This window comes from Perca flavescens, chromosome 1 (genome assembly GCF_004354835.1).
Source record: "Perca flavescens isolate YP-PL-M2 chromosome 1, PFLA_1.0, whole genome shotgun sequence".
Classification (NCBI taxonomy): domain Eukaryota; kingdom Metazoa; phylum Chordata; class Actinopteri; order Perciformes; family Percidae; genus Perca; species Perca flavescens.
In genome coordinates, this window is record NC_041331.1 from 32,488,422 (window position 1) to 32,509,448 (window position 21,027).

The 21,027-nt window shown below is 43.0% G+C and overlaps 1 protein-coding gene across 1 annotated transcript in view; it reads right to left on the reverse strand.

Annotated features, from left to right (window-relative positions):
* The window catches only part of igdcc4 (immunoglobulin superfamily, DCC subclass, member 4), a 55,829-nt gene that overhangs the window by 18,429 nt on the left and 16,373 nt on the right, over positions 1-21,027 (reverse strand). The window contains exons 2-4 of the mRNA XM_028578843.1: positions 13,842-14,156; positions 6,522-6,663; positions 3,039-3,172 (exon numbers count right to left, since the gene is read on the reverse strand). Coding sequence (XP_028434644.1) covers positions 3,039-3,172; positions 6,522-6,663; positions 13,842-14,156 — 591 coding nt within the window. The remainder of the gene's footprint in view (positions 1-3,038; positions 3,173-6,521; positions 6,664-13,841; positions 14,157-21,027) is intronic.

Genomic DNA, 21,027 nt, shown 5'->3' on the forward strand with positions numbered 1-21,027 from the left:
CATAATAAAAAGGCAGTTACATAACTGACTAAACTTCACATTATTTTGTTTTTATTTAGTTTTAGTTAAGGGAACAATTAGCAGGGTGGCCTCTGTATGACCTGAGACATCTTTTCAGACAAGCAATATGGTTCTGAACCTTTCCTAATTCTTTAAAAAAATAGTAGGTTTTCTAATGGGTTAAATATTGAAATATTATATTCTCACATTCCCAGGTCCCTAAGCCACATCATAACACACATCAATGACCAAGGTGCTCAAGTGATTATATGTGGCTCTATTAATGCAATTCTTTGATCACATTAAACCCACTATATCCCCCCTTTCTGGTTGTATTATAAGGGAATGAATAGAGAGATTGGTCTCAATATTGTACGTTCCCCATTCACTGACAGCATCAATGTTTGCAGCATCAGCTATTCTATTCCTAAAGCTGAAGTTCTGCATCCCTGGAATACAACACTCACAAATGTATTATCAACGAGAACGACTCTATGAGTATAGGCATAGCCCATTGTGCCCATGCACTGGCCTCTCTTACGTCTGTAGTTACTGTATATAACAGCAGTGTAACCTGAGTTCTGCTCCCAACAATCAGCATTTTCTTCAGCTAATGTTAGTGACGGATGGGACCTGGATCTTAGAGGTCTATGCCTATACTCATGGAATCTGGAGTTACAATATGTGACTATCGTTCTAAAAAAGTATTTTGTATAGACTTTGCCCTCTAGGAGCAGTTGGTATTTGCTTAAGGGCAAAGCTGATAACATACACCAGTTCATAACTTTGTAAATGAGCGTACTAGGACAGGGGGGCACTGCCTGCATCATGGTTGAAGCCATGACAGGCCTTAAGGCTGTTTTATACTTCTGCGTAAAATCTACACCATTGCTATGTACGTAGGTACGTGGAGACACAAACCTACGCCGGACCCTATGCCGTAGCCTGACGTGCACTTCTCGAAAAATCTAACTACACGTCGTGACGACGCACGTCGCTTGGCCGTGGCTGGGTAGCGTTGCATTTCCCCCTACTAATTTCCTGGTTCTCCTTTTTCATAAACAACATGAAATCAAGGAGAGGGTTAACTTTTCCTGCTACAGATTTCCCACCTTGGTCAGAAAGCACAGGGGAGACACTTTGTTTCTCTCACTATGACTCTAGAGTCACAACTTGCTCCAAAGCTAATCGCCGTCACTTTCTTACTTTCTCCCTCGCTCTATCACCCCTTCCCCACACATACACACACACACACATGCGGGCTCGAGGCACCCTCGAAACCACACTCCCCCTAGCGTTCTGGCGGTGAAATGCACCGCAATGCAAAGAAACGTGTTCAACCCTGACACAGAACTCCGAAAGGGTCCCGACGGCGTAACTACGGCGTGGAGTTGACGCAGAAGCATAAAACAGCCTTTGGTAGAAAAAGAGGAGGAGTCCAGTGATACTGCACACTCTTCACAGCTGCACTACTGCTGCAGAACGATAGGACGTTAACATATCATACTGGGCCCTTTTGCAGTCTACTAATCTGTGATGATGGGATTAGAGGTGTGTGTTTGGCAACCAGGCAAATTTTATCCATTTCACATTCAATATTAAATTCCAGATAACAGCGCATCATCTGCCGTCTAGCATGGATAAGACTGAATGAGTCATGGAGGACTCAGACACACATTGCAGATAGAAATAGATGAAAGGGAACGGATATGCCCAAGATGCCGCTGTGCAGATGTCAGCCACTGCCATCCCTCCGAGGTGGGCTGTGGATGAGGATAAGGCTCTTATGGAGTGTGCACGGACGACCCGAGGGGGCTGTTTTTGAGCCGCAGCCACCTAAGCGGCACACTGATGCGAGCGGTTCGTGAGGCGAGCATAGACCTGGTCCCGGGGAGACAGCAGTGTGGGCTTCCCTGCTGCTGAAGAATGTGGCTTTTGAAAGCAAGATAGATGCCAGGCCTTAACTCCAGCTGCGGGACTTCAGAGAAACCCTTTTTCTTCACAAAGTTTACTGCTTGCATCACTGACGTAAATATGGGAGCAGAACTCAGCTGTTCACGCAGCTGTTATATACAGTAACTGTGAACATAAGAGAGGCCCATGCAGGGCACAAGGGCGCAAAAGAAATCTTCACAACTGTGCATGCGCAAGGGATAAACCCAATAGCAACAGCTCTTAGAAGGCAAAGCCTAAACCAAAGTGAACACCACCACTCTATTCTATTAGAATACAATCCGTTATAATGCCACCTCCACTAGAACAAATGTGTTTTGCTTATTGTTTATTGCTTACTTTTCTTGAATGTTTTAGTTAAATCTTTGACCATCATTGTGCAGAATGATGTATGAGCAGAGTTTGACATTAGTTTTTCCTTCATCAGCTGAAGATACAAAGTTCTCACTCTAAATCTCAGTTTAAGGCGTGTATGTACAAGTATGATTTTGTGATGTCACAAAACGTTTTTGTTTGTTCAAAATTCAACTTAAACAAGTGCGATGTGGAAACTTGAATCAGAAACAAATTATTGTTCAAAGCAGAGACGTTTGTCTTTAAAAAAATGTTGTGAGGAGATTTTTAAATATTATATTGAATATTGATTCTGTTGATTCTTTTAAAAGGCAACTCAAGACACTGTTATTTAAACAAGCTTTTAGTTGACTGGGTTTAATTTATCTTTGACTTTTTAAATGTTTTATCTTCATCCAATGTATTTCAATGTGGTTGTACCTTGTGAAGCACTGATTTTTATCTGTGAAAAGCGCTCTATAATTAAACTTTACTTACTTACTTACTGTTAGCCAAAAACAATATCTTTTCAATTTTGATTAGATTAGCCACTACTGTTTCAAATACACAATACACACACTTCTTACACACAATACATGGTCAGAGAGAGCCATTTTATTAGCACTAGAGAAACCTAATACATTTCAAACATCTAGTCCTGAAACTCACATTTGATTTTTTGAGGTTGGCCCTGCAACTCCCAGCGGGGCCTGGCTGCCTATTCAAACACTACGCACTGCAACAGACCTCACCTGTGGTGACAGTGAGCCTGGCTTCATGACTGATGTCCTTCCTGGCAGAGTTGGACGCGACACAGCGGTAGGCACCCTCATCCTCCTTGGTCACCTCCAGAATCTGGAGTACCCCATTAAGAAGGGAAATGAACCTGTTGTACACAGGGCATAACAGAGTATGGGTGGCAGAGGAAGAAAGAGTAAGAAGACGAACGACAGAGACAAAAACAAATAAATGGCTGTGTCCCCTGCAGCATGAAACGTTCAGCTGATCGAGCCTGTGGGGATCCTGCTGAGTCCTCACTGGACTCCATCCTTCTTTATTCAGAAGAGAGGCTATTGTGTGCAACCACAACAAGGAAAGGTTGCAATTACAAGTCATCCAACTCAAAATGTGACTTAAATACAGGTATATAAAGATGAAAGTTGTTTTCTGGACAAAGACGAGCTCTCGAGCTCCATAAAAGCATATAATATCCCAAAAAGCAGTATATAAAAATAATGATTACATTATCTTTTTGGGTACCATGTTTATTTGTGCTGTTGGCATTTACTATTTCTACTTTAATCCTACATTTCTCGACTTCTTTCTCTCTTAAGGAGGTCATGTTCCAGGCATATTACTCCAGGTCCCCAGGTCCATGGCAATGTAACGCCATCGCACAACCACGTATGGTCTTTATCACAGCCTATTAATCCCACCAAAATGTGACCAGTGGTAGTCTGTTCAGAAGGGAGGAAGGGGGAGGGAGTGGAGAGGAGGTGAGAAAAAAGAGAATAAAGAGCAGTGGATGGGAAAAACTAAGAATAAGAAAACACAGAATTAGAGATGTAAAGGCGATAATAACAAAGACATAGAGATGGCAGGAAGGCCAAAAGAGAGAAAAAGGCACATTAGAGCAAGAGAGAACAGAGAAAGAAAATGGCAGTTATGTATCAGCCATCCCTTGGCTCATCTTTGTGAGAGGCCATTAACGGCGCCTCAGGTCGGAGAACTACATCCCACCAATAAGACCTCATAATGTTTGCAGGTCATGCTGGGCTACAGCGGCCATTAGCACTTAGTCCTGTGCAATAAGGCTGGAAACAAATTCCAAGGCGCAGGAGCCTTTAGAGTCACACTGAAATGTCAAAATCATTAAGTGGCCCCATAAATGAGACTATTTGTGACAGAGGGAGAGAGAGATCTGTCGAGGATGTGGCAGCAGACATATATTTTGAAAATGTTTTTTTTTTTATTATTATCTTTAGAAGCATGGAAGGTTCATAGTGAGTAGCTTGTTATAAGTGATTCTTCAATGTTCTTCTTATAGTAGCGAAAATCCTGAATATTTACTTTGAAATAGTCCCATATAGAAACAGGCTTGGACAGGCATCTGATTTCACCAGGCAGTATACCCTTTGTTTAAGCATTCATTAATCATTAAAAATGAAGAAATGTAGGCCGCTTCAGTCATCAGTATAACTAAACAGCACAAAGTTGTCACTCATTACAAAACCCCATTTTTTAAGTGCTGCCAATTGTTGAAAGCAGTGAAAACTGTGAATGTACTTGATGACCACATGTTATATTAATTGTTACTATTATTAGAAAGTCTAGAACTGTATTGTCATGGTCAAATATGTGCTTAACAATCACTGCACTCTGACCCCTTCAATGAAGCTTGTAATTACAGTATGCTCCAGTGGAATATACAAGGAAATGATGGGGTAATGATGAGACTGTAATTAAACAACACTAAAATAATTTCATGCACATGTATGTTTTATATATGTAATGCACAGTGTTGGGTAGTAACTGATTACATAATCAGATTGCAAAACAAATAAGTAACTATAGTCAGCCCAGATTACATTTGAAAATATGTGTAGTTAGATTATAGTTACATTGTCAAGGATTTCTTGATTACATTTCTGATTACGTCTTTAAAATATGACAACTTCAACCTTATGAAGTACACCTGTAGACGTTTATGCCAGCATGTTTTTTAAGGGTAATTGGATTTGACCAATTGTAAATGCCGAATATGTTCTACTGTGTATCAAAGCAAATTACTCACTCTCAGGGTGCCAATTTTGTTAATAGTGACTCAAATTATTTATTTTTTTTGTTTTTAAATTGTGTTGTGGATAATTGAGTTCCTTTTTATTGACATTAAAAATGTTCTGATTTTCCAGGTTCACTTTGTAACTGCAGCACACTCACATTCCCAGCTGGGTATGGACAACATGGGGTGTCCTTGGCCCTTTTTTTCAATTGAAACCAATAGTAATAGTAATCAAGTAACTACTTCATTTTACAAGAAGGGAACAGGTAATTCTGAATTAATTTACTTTGTCATTGAAAGAAAAAGTTTCCAAAAAGAGTGAGTGACAAGTTCATACTTCCATTGAAGTGCTCATATTATGCTCATTTTCAGGTCCATAATTGTATTTAGAGGTTGTACCAGAATAGGTTTATGTGGTTTAATTTTCAGAAAACACCATATATTTGCTGTACTGCACATTGCTGCAGCTCCTCTTTTCACCCTGTGTGTTGAGCTCTCCGTTTTAGCTACAGAGTGAGACATCACACTTATGTTCCATCTTTGTTGTGAGTCGCACATGCGCAGTAAGTACTGCTAGCTTGTCAGTTGCAGAGTATGAGGGAGTGCCATTCTAGCAGCTAGGTGAGCATTATAATGTGTGTTACAAAGTGACGCACGTTCGTCAAAAAAGGAAAGGGGAAAAGCCAAAAAGCATAATATGAGCACTTTAACATCAATGTAGCATTGAGGGATGAAAGCAAATTATTTAAAAAAAAAACGTATATATATATATATGCTAAATTTGCTTGATAAACAATGCCATTTTAGTATGGCACGTGCTTCCATTTGTGGAACTCAGCATGTGATTTATTTTCAAACCAACTGCAAACTGACTTGGTGTGGGCGGTCTGCGGCCATGGAAGTTTTGTATCATGTGGACGCGCCGACAGTTTTGTTGTCATTACTTAGAATTCCTCATGGGGGCGGCAGAAACTATGCACTATAACTTTAATTTTAAACCTAAATGTGTAGGGCCACTGCCAGCTTGCTATGCAGTACATTCATCTTCACATCATATTCACTGAGGTCAGCTTGCATAAAATTCACACTTAGCCTGTGTGTGTTTCCAAGATTAAGTATTTCACTAAACTATGGTTTAGTTTACTTTAATAGGAAGTCATTAAACTAGAAAGTCATGTATCATATGACTTATCATATCAGTCAATAAATGACTTGATATTATGATCAATCAATGATCAATACTAGGATATTAATGACGAAACACATACAGAGAAAAGTATCAGGTAAAAAAGAACAATAACTAAAAGAATATGCACTCAATATGATTGGGTTGAAATGGCAGAAATCCAGAAACAAACCTGAGGAATCACATAATTCATTCATTGTGAGAAAATGAAAAGACAGAAGATGGAGTAAGGTAAAGGTCAACAACAACGACACATAAAAGGGTCACCTTGTTTCCGCAGGAACAGCCACTGTGTCCTTTTCCCAGGTAATAACAGGTGTGGGTACTCCCTCAATCTGGCATTTGAAGCGAGCAGCTCCCCCAGCGGGTACCGTTTGGGGTGATGGCTCCTGTAGGAAGTTAGACAGACCTGGGGGTATAGAGGTGATAAAGGTCAGAGGGTTATCTATCAACGCAGACTTGGTGATTTCCCAGAGGACAGACACAAAAAGTGGCCCATATCTAAACTACTGCTAGTGCAAATGACCTTTTCCTAATGATATGAAATGTGTGTGTCATGTCGTCTACCTCTAGGACAGTTTATTTGATGTAGGTCACACATCATGTGACTGACGTGTGCAATTATCTTGAACGCACGGTCCAAAGTTGGTCGACAACTCCATTTCCATCAGAGTCCACATGGACAACATTAGAACACACACACACTACATTAAATGGGCTGCACAACCAATGTGGTCACAAAGGGAAAGGGTTCTATACACTAATTGTGGGTTCAAGCCTTAATAAAACACAGTGAAACAATGATCCAATCCACAGTTTTTGTTTGAAATATCAAATTATTGGAAGTAAACCCGCATAGTTAAGTTCAGAAGCTGTCCATACATACTTCTAATTATTGTATTCAGGCCATTTTAGGGATTTTAAAGGTACCATTTTTAATTTTGTAATTTAATTAAAGACTTGTTGAGACCATTTAAATAGCCTTGAATGTCGTGATAAGGAGACATGTTTTGATTTAATCAGGCTTGGCAGGATTATTTCTCCCTCCAGGTCGACTCTTGGCAGGGCTGCAATTTTCACAGCCTCAACACATTCACACGCACGGAAAGCTTCCAACTGTAGATAATACTGAGCACCAGGGGGTAGCAGTGAGCAATGTCTCAGGGCCTCTAACCTCTGACCCCAACAGGCTGTTGGAGAAGAGAACAAAACTGGTTGGCTGTCCCAGCCACTTCGCCTGTAGCTCTGAAGAGTAGAAAGTGGGGGGTGGATCAAAGGAGAGAGCAGAGAAAGAAGACAGAGAAGGCAACCAAAGGCAAGAAGAAAGCAGGAAGGTAACAGAAGACTCCAAACTCCAACTGATATAACTAGGCTTGGAAAACACAGTCGCCTATTTATGTAGTAATGCCACAAAACCAACATTATTTCATTATATCACATAATTTTCGTGTTCAGTAAAATGTACTGAATACACAAATGCATCTAAAAACAAAACCAGTTTGTAATCAGTCATTATTTGTGGTTTCTTTACCCTGTTCTGTAACACATTGTCTCCATGTGAAGCTAATCGCTGAACCGATTCAGGCCAGATTCGCACAGAATGAAAACATGTTATCCAGCACTGTTACATAGAGAAATCTACCTTGCAGGAAGGACAAAGCTGATTCATGAATTTCAAAGAGCTAATGGTAGCAGAGATACTGTGTGAACAAATTACACAGCTTCTTTACAAAAGATTAGGTCTTACTTCGAGGTAACATGTCATTTGCTGTCAAAGATCCCAATTTCAATTATTTGCATTTTACATCAGGTGACAATACTCACCACACTTTATACCACACATATTTTGTATCAGCAAGATTGTCAGTTTTCCTCCAGTCCTTTACTGCTCAAGCTTGATCTGTCGGACAAGTTGCTTAGTATTTGGGTGACAGCTGTTTTCGAGTTCACTCATATGGTGAAATGGCCAATTGCCATTTTCATAACAAACTCTGCTGCACTGAATCCAACTGATCTGATTCTTAAAATGTTTCTACTGGCAACAGTTCTGCATGCTCTTTATTTTGTGTCACTCTAGTTTGGACCAAGCCATGTAAATGAGCCATGAAATGTTAATGAGTGTAGCAGTATGTGAGACTGTAGTTAGGCACAGTGGTGTTATGTGCTTAATGCTAATGTTGGTATCCTAAGAGGCTCCCACTGACAGTGCTAACAAGCAGATTTTTAGCAGGTACTGTATAATGTTTTTTAAATTCACCACGCTATCTTAGCAGATTAGCATGCTAACATTTGCTTATTAGCTATGAACAAAAAGTACAGCTGAGGCTGAGGGGAATGTCATCAACCGAAACAGTTGACAAAGTGAAATTTTGACCTGACAATGGCACCAGTTGAAAAGTTAAAGGATATTATAATTTATCCTGATGAGGACATGAATGTTTGAACCAAATCTCAAGGCAATACATCCAATAGTTGTTGAGACATTAAACTCAAAACCACAAATGTTCAACCTCATGGGGGCACTCAAGGAAATGTGTAGGATATATGAAATGTCAGGTGACCAACAAAGTTATTAGCACTCATCCTCAGGGCACCATGGCGGTACAACAGTTTATAGCAATCCCTCCAATAGTTGTTAAGATATTCCGGTCAGGACCAAAGTGAAGTGGTGGTCATCCCACCGGCCAACAGACCAACATACATGCATATAACCGCCAGCTAGCAAGGCTAAAAAGTTGCATAAGAGTGGAGACACAGTGGGGTGTCATCTGACTTTAAACAAACAAAACTATGGAAGGGCAGACTGAGTGCACAGCCAGTGGTCCCAAACTTGTTTCTATTTCTGGGTGTTTTCAAACTTGCTGCCAATCACATGGCTGCCTCAAGATGTCAAGCTACCCCATTTCCTTGGAAAATATTTCCTCTAAACCACTGTAAGCTTGAGGAGACAAAGGTCAGAATATCCAAGATTACCCTAGCCCCTATCACACCAACTGTTAGTCATGGCAACAAACTGGCAATCTGTGTTTTCCTACTGCCATGAAGGAACAAAGTTTCTCAAAGAGTACACAGAGGATGGCCATAGTAGCAGAAAGCATTTAATTCACTTGCAATGACTGTTGTGTAGCAAGCTTTGCAGGAGGAGTTCACACATAACCCCTGTCACTTCCAGTAATTACATAGCATGATGCTCTCATGTAAATACACCACCTGGAACAGGGGGATTCCACCAGGCAAAGATGCACCACATTCCGGATGTTTTAGTTGTTAAAATAGTAAAGTGACGTACGATTCTGTACAGGGTCTGCACAGGGTGTTTATTTTGAAAATGAACATGCTCTAGCCATTGCACTACCTGCCCAGCCTGTGCAACAAAATAGACCTAGCAAGTATTTTTAGCAGAGCAGAGAGCAGCTTCTGAGACGCTTCTGGGATACTCTGCGTTGTGGCTGGTGGAATCACAAGCATTGTCTTGAGTGGCCGTGATTGTTCCGGCGGCAGCGCGCAGCCGGAATGCAGCGCAGACGCCCCTAGTGGAATTTGGGGTTAACAGTGCCAGAGAGTGCCCGACAAGGTGCCAGACCCACTGCGTGTGTGTGTGCGTGTGTGTGTATAAACCTGAGTGCATCTGTGCCAAGATACTTGTACATCAGTGTTTACAGTAATGCGGGCCTTGATGCCAATACATGGTATCATGTACTTGATGCCAGTACATGCTTGTGATTACATTACTGGATCACATACTGTTTGTATGTGAGTGGTAAACAACAGCTGATCAGCGAGAGTGCACATGAGCACACTTTAATGCAAATGGTGGGCGGTGTCTGGAGAAGGCCCTTAGCCCATGCTGTGATGGAACAATGATGCCTGACTGGGCTTCCACCTCCACTCTGTCAAAGCATACTCATAATAGTATTTTCCCAGGACTCTATGAATGTCCCCCGCAAAATGTTTTTTAGAGGAACACTTCAAACAAAAGGTGACCTATCAAGCAAAAAAATAGGTCCAATTGATTCCTAGCAACAAGGTCTATCTATGTTTAAAAAACATTTTCAGGCAGCTTCGTGGGCACTGCTTTTTAAAGTGTGTAACCCTTCGATGCACTACATAAGAAGTCCCCATCTCATATTTCTTTGCTCCCTCTCATTAATATGTCTTTTTTCATTGCTCTCTCTCTCTTTCTCTCCTGTCTTTAACTTTACTTCGGACTCTTTCTCTATCTTTGTCCGTCCCTCTATCTATGCCCCACTCTTTGGCCCCACAGCTATCAGATTGCAGCGTTTTTCCCCTCCTCTTGTGCAAGCAGATAATTCCACCCGTGACCTCTTTGCTACCCAGCTTTCAGGCTGACTAACAGTCTGGAAAAAACAAAATTAAGCGTGGCTTCAACAGATATTTGTAATAGCAACTGGGAAATGTGTGTGGTATGACATTTTTATTTCCTATTTACAGTACACTGCCCATTTTATACAGGTGCTCAATTCTGTCAGTTTTGGCATTCATGTAGGAATAACCTGTCAAACAGAAACATTGCCAAAAGGAAGCCATTTACAGTAATTCTGTGGTACATTTTGTTAAGTAAAATGTTTCTGCCTGGAATTTTTTCTAATAGTGTGAGATGTATGAACTATCATTTTTCATCTTGAAAATGTATTATCCTTATCCCCTTTTTCATCTTTTTAAAGGCATGGGGTGCATAGAGTTGTACATTTTGCAACTGATGAAGCTTGTATGCATTAAAATTAGACTCAAAATTAGAATTTACTAAAATCGCATGACTCTCATGTGAGTTAAAAATAAAGAGGCAGAAATACATTGTTACAAAAACACCAACATGCGTGCACCAAAAATGTTTGCAAAATATCAATTTCTTAAGTTTGAAATAAAAGAGAAAAAAACACTTTTGTCTACAATGTCCTCTGTAAATGAAGAGCAAAAATGCACACTTTTATGATTATGACATCAGATATTTGACTCTAATGGGTTGCAAAAGCTGGTAGGATTTAGAAAATATTGACATTCACCTCAGCAGTCTCATAATGTGAAAGGTTAATTGGTCTAATTAACATTAAAAGCTGCTTTCTCCCCCTGCATCATCATTTACCCGTGGATGTGTTTGGGAAACGTAATGTGCGCACTGCATGCTGCCTTTGGCATTATGCCGAGAGAAGAGTGAGCTAGAGACTGAAATACTGTTTATCCGTATCTAAAGAAGAAGCAGGTGTCTTTCACTGTGTCTCTCCCTTTGCAATGCATTCACATGCTTTTAGACAAAGCCACATGCATCATAAACTGCGACTGGGAAAATGGAGCAAGTGAGTGTTGTAATGTGTTTTCACAGATGTGATCTCTGCTACGTTCTCTCTTTAGTCTCATTTCTACTGGCGAAGACGCAGTAAGAAATGAGAATGCCCGCTCAATGTCAATGTTGAGGCAGTTTGGCTTCCACCTCCTGCACACTGGTCACATCTATCTCAAAGTCTCTCGCCGCTGATTTAATTCAATAGACACACACACATACATGTACATGCGCGTATACACACACACAAACTGAAGGTCATTCCTAATGGTCTCTGAAGCCTTTCCTTTCACCACCATTGCAAACTCTCTTCAGCCTTTTCCGCCTTCTCACCATTCATTCCCCATCCCCCTCCTTTACTCCTTATTATCCCTTAAACAAGAGGTCCTCATAAATAGGCATGTGACAGCTGACAAAAGCAGGGGCATCCACAAAAGATACTGTCTCATTTTACACAAAGCTAATGACTAAATAAAGACTACCACTTACAAGTGTGAGAGAAAGAAGCCTCCTTGGAGGGGCGATTAAAAAGCTACAGTCCTCTCATTCCTCAAACCCTCATCTTCCTGTTAAGTTCTTTCATTTCCACCCACCATTCCTCCTTCACTCTGTGCCTTTTAACAGACTGTTGTTTAAAAGTGTACCTGCTCCCAGGACACTTGTTAGCGCTAAGTCTCCTAACCGAGGCAGAGGAGAACCAAGTTCAACTCTATCCATGCATCCATCCAAGGAAATTCCCTTGACAAATTGGACAAATCACATTGCTTTCTGTGTGTGTGCATACCCAAGCAAACGCTTTAAATGGATGAATGATTCAAACCAATAACATTCCATCACATCAGTGACACTATAACCTACCTCTTCCTAACCTGACTCCGCCAGATGGATTGCTTCGCATTTGCTCGGCATATCCATCTGGGAACTTTCCGTTGGAGAACTTTTGGGAAGGGGCGGAAATACTGGTTAGCTGATTGATTGATGATAGATCTGTTTATCACCTATGTTGGTGATAGATGGGCCAAATCAACCAATCAGATCCACAAAGCGTATGAAAATACAACCACCAGCCCGCCCCTGCTGCTGCAGGCAAAGCATAGCTCGTTAGCTCAGCATGCAAGCAACATGTCGGTTAAGTAGATTTGCCATTTGTGTAACGAGAATTTAGGAATAAAAGGCACCATTTCAGGTTCCCGGACCATATTCCAAAAGAAGGATCCAAGAGAAAAAAAGCATTAGCGAGCAGCTAACAGATTTAGGGCTACCGCTGTCTGAAAATACTGGTTAGCTGACTGGATAAACCATCTGTCTATCACCACCTAACCCACCTCAAAACCAACGCTGATTGGCCCGGTCGTTTGGCTAACGGCTCCAAATTTTCTCTGCCTCAAGATGCCAGACTGATCTGCGAGTGGAAAACTGGAGCTCGCGAGATCAGGACGGTCTCACGAGGCTAACCTCTTCCTGCCATTTCAAGCATTTTGTCTGCCCCAACGATGTCAGACACACAACACATATAATGACGATAAAGTAGCTGTAGTATACAGTATTTTCATATGATACAATCACAAATTTTCAGGCAGAAGGTGTGCTTTCATAATATTAATATATTATATATATAATTTTTTTCGTGCTACAAATTTATCTCATTAACATTAGCCCAACCTTAGGATTACTTTCGATAAAATGTCAGGTCCTTCACAATTTCCCAGAGGTGACGTCTCCAAATGTCTTGTATTGCCCAACCGAGAGTCTAAAAACCTAAAGACATGCAATATTTACTATTAAAGAAGACTGCAAAAAGCAGCAAATATTCACACCTGAGATGCTGGAACCAGTAAATTTGTGGCTTTTTTACTTAAAATTGTTGCGAGTTAATTTTCTGTTGATCAACTAATCGATTAATTTACTAATAGTTTCAGTTGTACTCCATCTATTCGATCTTTTATTTTCTATCCATCTATCTATCCATGGACTTTCTACACTTGGGTATTGGAGCCTATCCCAGCATGCATTGGGTGAAAGGCCAGATACACTCTGGACAAATCCTTTGTCTATCAGGGCTACAGAAAGACAGAATAAACCACTATATATATTATATATACATATTACACCGATACACAATTCTGAGCTTCCAGCTAATCTGGGGCCCTACACTTGCAGCATGCAAGCTTTGATTTGCATTCATTTTGACACATTTCACTAATAAAAAAACAGATGCCATACACGGGCATGGGCATGAACATGCGAGAGGACTGCAGGATTTGCAAATGCATCTGCTGGACACCTACTTGCTAGGAGAACATTTACAGTCCGGCTGGTCAGCGCTCCATGGGCACTGGCACTCACACAGCTGTAGCCGCCCTCCACTCCCTGAGGAGACTGGCCATCCATAGAGGTTGGCAGCAGGAGGAGGGATCCATTGGCCAAATACCGCAGGAAGTCACCCCCCTCCAGAGGCAGAGGCTGGCCATCCTGAAGCCAGGTGACATTGAAAGGTGTATTGCTGGCCCCGAGGTTGCAGTCCAGCAAGAGGGGCAAACCTGGCTCCAACACTACATGGCTGGGCCCAGCCCCGCAGCTCAGCTCCACCGAAACAGGCTTTTCTGTGTGAGACAAAGACAAAAAAAAGGTTTGTTAACCATGCTCTGTACCTGCCACATAGGTTAATAAGTCTTTATTCTAAAAAAAATATGTCCGTAAAGTTTCACTTTGAAATGCATTTGTCAGTATAATATGCACAATATATACAGAGCCTCTCTGCATCCCTCTGTAGGAGCATTTGTATTGCTCTGTGAACACTATCACACTATCACAGCCACACAGCCACTATCACAGCTAAACTATTTTCTTCTCAATTGATCCAATTATTTACACATCTACCTCATATGTCATTTCTGGCTATTTTTGTCTACTTTATTTATTTCAGCATTTGGCAATTTGTCATTTTATAGCATAACTTCAAAACAATCAATAGTGTTGGCAGCAGAGATGGATATGGGTAGTGCATTCCAGGGGCAGGGTGTGTTGGGGACAGAGAGGAGGCCATACTCAGAAGAAAAATTTGCTCTGAAAATGAAATGGTGGCAGCGGCATGAAAGGTTTTTTATGTCAGCGGCAGGACATTAGAGTCAGTGAGAGAGAGGGGATGTCATGGAGTGAGAGGTTGATGAGCTGGTGTGAAATGAGCGGCAGAGAGCTGCATAAACTGCTCTTAAAGGAGATAATGTTGTTTAACCACAGCAATTTTACCATGCTAAAACTTCATTGTTTAAAAAAAGATGTAAAACATAATTTTGAAAGAAAAGAAGAAAGAAGAAGAAAATAAATGCATTAATGGTTATGTTGTGTATGTTTTAACACATTACCTGCAGATTTTTATTTTATTTTTTAACAATATACAAAACATACAACTAGCCACATGAGCCACATGAATGACGAAGCTCCCCCCCTTCGTCATCACCACCCACCCAGACAAAAATCAAGAAAAGATGACACAGTAACTACAATATTCAAGACCATTTAACAAAATAGTAACAAAATAGTAAAAAAAATAGATATTAAACCATAAACCAATTACGATTTCTCCTATCTTTACATGTACACTGTATCACACCTACACAACTATGTATTTGTTCTCTATTATACATCAGTAAGTGCTGTGAAACACAGTTCTAATTGAGTTTTTGAGAACTAATGAAAAAAGAAGAGGGGAAAGATCAAGAGAGAACCGGAGATGAGAGACAAAAAGCCCTGAAGACTTCAAAACTTGACTGACACGACGGCAGCTAATTATCTTTTATGAACAGGCTGGATAGCATTAGATATAATGGAAAGTAGCCCAATGCACAGTTCTCTATCTTAAAAAGAGTATCAGATGCACAGCAGTGGTAAGGATCAAGGAAAACAAAGACTTATCTGTGAGTTTTGTTTTCTACTTTTAGTAGATCACACATATTTAGCACTTAGCAGGCACAGGTATGGTGGGTAGTAATTATGATAAAACATTGCAAAATATGTCTTTAGTCTAGTACTGCACAGCATATAATGAATTAACTGAAACTGATTTGTCTTGTAATCACTTGTTTTGAACATCTCCATATTAGTACATTTCAATGTTTAGGAAAGAGGGGAGCATGAATGATGTAAATACATAATGAAAAAGGAAATCACTTTAAAGAAAATAAATCATATATTGTATATATTCATTATATCCTTATTGGACACTTGTATTTGACACAGTAAGGATTTTGAATTGAGCAATTTGAGTTGCCTGATATTGCTTTGAAAACCTTTATATTCCTATTGTCTGACCTCCTCTATTGACAAAGCTGGCATCTTACTTATGTGTTGTGTTCTCAAGTGCACATTTACACTGACAGTAAAAGCAGAGATGTTTGTGTTGACGCCAGTTGCCTCTCTGTCTGATGAAAGTAGTCTGTGTAAATGTGGAGGTTTTTTAGTCTCAACCCTCACTAGTTTGAAATTAGCTTTGAGAAAAAAAAAACATTAGCTATATCGCTTCCCCAACCTCCACAGTCTATATGTAAATGTACAGTGCAGCAATTAAACCCACCAGGAATGACTTGCTGGTTTATGAAAAAACTCTTTTCCAAAGTCTCAGTTTGTTGGTGGAGCAGCTGATTACAGCAAAGAATGGACATCCAGTTATCTGTTAAAACTGAACCAAATTTCAGAGAAACGTTTACATTTTTGAAATTATAGCCTTTATATTCATTTCATTAAAAATGTATTTGATGACTATATTTTCAACATGTAAAAGGTTCTACTGGATATATATATAGGATAGATTTATTAGCAAAAGCACTGAAAGCAGTGAAATCCATTCCATACATCAAAGTGTTAAACACAGGGTTGTACAAGATTGTTTACTTCCTCCTAGAACCTCGGCTCATCTATAACTGACAAATATTATGTTAAGTAAAATTTCTTTTTCATGAAGTCATTACTGTACCGGTGCAAGTAATATCATTTAAACTTCCCTTCTATAGTTAATTTGACAAACCTCTTCATGATTCCAGCTTAGAAACCCTATTTTCTCACATACCGTACGCACATTAGCACACACACACACACACACACACACACACACACACACACACACACACACACACACACACAGACAGACAGACAGACAGACACACACACACACACACACACACACACACACACACAGGTTTCTTTCAGCTTTTCTTTCTCCAGTGTTGGATTAATTAAGTTAATGGGAGATGGAATTTTTTCCTTGATTAAATGAGGCCTGACCCCCCACCATCACTTCCTGATGAAGAGGCTAGGTAATGCTGAGAAAGGCTGCACAGCGCTCTGACACACACGCACACACACACACACACACCACACACTCACAGGTTTGTGGCACTATACGCACACGCACACGCACACACACACACACACACACACACCACACACTCACAGGTTTGTGGCACTACACGCACACGCACACGCACACACACACACACACACACACACACACACACACACACACAGAGAGACAACATAAACATACATGCACATGCACCCAAAACCCATACAAAGAGATAAACATCACATGTAAAAGACATTTAAACATGCTCAAAACAGGAACAGAAACACCTGCATACAAGCATGGCCCCTCTCCGTGAACCATCACCTTATCGTGGTGGAGAGGTTTGTGTGTCTCTGTGAACCTGAGGGCTGTGTTGTCTGAAGCTTTGTGCTCCTGGTAGGGTCTCCCAAGGCAAAGTGGTCTCAGGTGAGGGGCCAGACAAAGAATGGTTCAAAAACCCCAATGAAAAAGCTAAGCAGAGATGGAGTGACCCTGCCCGGAGGAAGCCCGGGCCCCTGCCTGGAGCCAGGCCCAGACGGTGGGCTCGGCGAGCGCCTGGTGGCCGGGTTTGCCACGGAGCCCGGCCGGGCACAGCCCGAACAAGCTACGTGGCAACTCCCTCTCCATCCCATGGGCCCACCACCTGTGGGAGGAACCGTTGGGGTCGGGTGCGATGCCACATGGGTGGCAGTGAAGGTCAGGGGCCTCGACGGACCAGACCCGGGCAGCAGACGCTGGCTCTGGGGACGTGGGAACGTCACCTCTGTGGGGGGAAGGAGCCGGAACTGGTGCGGGAGGTGGAGCGCTACCGTTAGATCTGGTGGGGCTTACCTCACGCACAGTCTTGGTTCTGGAACCATACTCCTGGATAGGGGTTGGACTCTTTTCTTCTCCGGAGTTGCCCAGGGTGTGAGGCGCCGGGCGGGTGTGGGGATACTCACAAGCCCCGGCTGAGCGCCCGCTGTGTTGGAGTTTACCCCGTGGACGAGAGGGTCGCCTCCCCACGCCTGCGGGTTGTGGGGGGAAAACTCTGACTGTTGTTTGTGCATATGCACCAAACAGGAGTTCGGAGTATTCGGCCTTCTTGAGACCTTGACTGGAGTCCTGCATGGGGCTCCAGTGGGGGACTCCATTGTTCTGCTGGGGGACTTCAACGCACACGTGGGCAATGATGGAGACACCTGGAGAGGCGTGATTGGGAGGAACGGCCTCCCTGATCTAAACCAGAGTGGTTGTTTGTTGTTGGACTTCTGTGCTAGTCATGGATTGTCTATAACGAACACCATGTTCGAACATAGGGATGCTCATAAGTGTACCTGGTACCAGAGCACCCTAGGCCAAAGGTCAATGATCGATTTCATAATCGTTTCATCTGATCTGAGGCCGTATGTTTTGGACACTGGGTGAAGAGAGGGGCAGAGCTGTCAACCGATCACCATCTGGTGGTGAGTTGGGTCAGAGGGTGGGGAAGACTCTGGACAGACCTGGTAAGCCCAAACGTGTAGTGCGGGTAAATTGGGAACGTCTGGAGGAGGCCCCTGTCCAACAGACTTTCAACTCACACCTCCGGGCGGAGCTTTTCGTGCATCCCTGTGGAGGCTGGGGGCATTGAACCCGAGTGGACAATGTTCAAAGTTTCCATTGCTGAAGCTGCAGCGAGGAGCTGTGGTCTTAGGGTCTTAGGTGCCTCAAGGGGCGGTAACCCACGAACACCGTGGTGGACAACGGTGGTCAGGGAAGCCGTCCGACTGAAGAAGGAGTCTTTCCGGGATATGTTATCCCGGAGGACTCGGAGGCAGTTGCAGGGTACCGGCGGGCCGGCGGGCTGCAGCCTCTGCCGTGAAAGAGGCAAAGCAGCGGGTGTGGGAGAAGTTTGGAGAAGACATGGAGAAGGACTTTCGGTCGGCACCAAAGTGCTTCTGGAAAACTGTTCGCCACCTCAGGAGGGGGAAAAGGGGAACCATCCAAGCTGTGTACAGTAAGGATGGGACACTGTTGACCTCAACTGAGGAGGTAATAGGGCGGTGGAAGGAGCACTTTGAGGAACTCCTGAATCCGACTAATACGCCCTCTATGTTAGAGGCAGAGCTGGAGGATAATGGGGGATTGTCGTCGATTTCCCAGGCGGAAGTCACTGATGTAGTCAAACAACTACACAGTGGCAAAGCCCGGGGATTGATGAGATCAGTCCAGAAATGCTCAAGGCTCTGGGTGTGGAGGGGCTGTCCTGGTTGACACGCCTTTTCAACATTGCGTGGAAGTCTGGGACGGTGCCAAAGGAGTGGCAGACTGGGGTGGTGGTTCCCCTTTTTAAAAAGGGGGACCAGAGGGTGTGTGCCAATTATAGGGGTATCACACTTCTCAGCCTCCCTGGTAAAGTCTACTCCAAGGTGCTGGAAAGGAGGGTTCGGCCAATAGTCGAACCTCGGGTTGAGGAGGAACAATGCGGATTCCGTCCTGGTCGTGGAACAACGGACCAGCTCTTCACTCTCAAGGATCCTGGAGGGAGCCTGGGAGTATGCCCAACCGGTCTACATGTGTTTTGTGGATTTGGAGAAGGCGTATGACCGGGTCCCCGGGAGATACTGTGGGAGGTGCTGCGGGAGTATGGGGTGAGGGGGTCTCTTCTCAGGGCCATCCAATCTCTGTACAACCAAAGCGAGAGCTGTGTCCGGGTTCTCGGTAGCAAGTCGGACTCGTTTCAGGTGAGGGTTGGCCTCCGCCAGGGCTGCGCTTTGTCACCAATCCTGTTTGTAGTATTTATGGACAGGATATCGAGGCGTAGTCGGGTGGGGAGGGGTTGCAGTTTGGTGGGCTGGGGATCTCATCGCTGCTCTTTGCAGATGATGTGGTCCTGATGGCATCATCGGCCTGCGACCTTCAGCACTCACTGGATCGGTTCGCAACCGAGTGTGAAGCGGTTGGGATGAGGATCAGCACCTCTAAATCTGAGGCCATGGTTCTCAGCAGGAAACCGATGGAATGCCTTCTCCAGGTAGGGAATGAGTCCTTACCCCAAGTGAAGGAGTTCAAGTACCTTGGGGTTGTGTTCGCGAGTGAGGGGACAATGGAGCGGGAGATTGGTCGGAGAATCGGCGCAGCGGGTGCGGTATTGCATTCAATCTATCGCACCGTTGTGACGAAAAGAGAGCTTAGCCAGAAGGCAAAGCTCTCGATCTACCGGTCAGTTTTCGTTCCTACCCTCACCTATGGTCATGGGGGCTGGGTCATGACCGAAGGAACGAGATCCAGGGTACAAGCGGCTGAAATGGGTTTCCTCAGGAGGGTGGCTGGCGTCTCCCTTAGAGATAGGGTGAGAAGCTCACTCATCCGTGAGGAGCTCGGAGTAGAGCCGCTGCTCCTTTGCGTCGAAAGGAGCCAGTTGAGGTGGTTCGGGCATCTGGTAAGGATGCCCCCTGGGCACCTCCCTAGGGAGGTGTTCCAGGCACGTCCAGCTGGGAGGAGGCCTCGGGGAAGACCCAGGACTAGGTGGAGGGATTATATCTCCAACCTGGCCTGGGAACGCCGATCCCCAGTCGGAGCTGGTTAATGTTGCTCGGGAAAGGGAAGTTTGGGGTCCCCTGCTGGAGCTGCTCCCCCCGCGACCCGACACCGGATAAGCGGACGAAGATGGATGGATGGATGGATGGACAAGCATGGCAACACACACAGATAACTACCACGGCTACTCTCTTCCTGATTCCCATTTCAACTAATTAGGTCTCATTAAGTCATTAAAACGTTAGCAGCCATTTCCCAGCTCACTGCCAATGGTTTCACTTGGCGAGAGATGGGGATCATTCTGCGTTGGATATGAAAGCCATTACACCTCACAAAACTGGAGTAGACGTGTGATAAGGAACATGCAAAATAGGAAAAAAAAAAACTGCAAAACACTAATTTTATTTTAGGTTTGGACATCTTAACCTGTGTAAAACTAATTATATAATGAGATAAAATAAAACATAGGTGTCCAACCTAAAAAAGTTGCTCTAACAGTAGAGTCCCATTACAGGACAAGCATGTGCTAAAAAAGTAGGCAAAGTAAGCATATCACATATGTTAAGTAGTGGCTTTCACTGGAATAAAACACATGATACTAAGACACACATTCGCACCAGCAAGCTCAATAT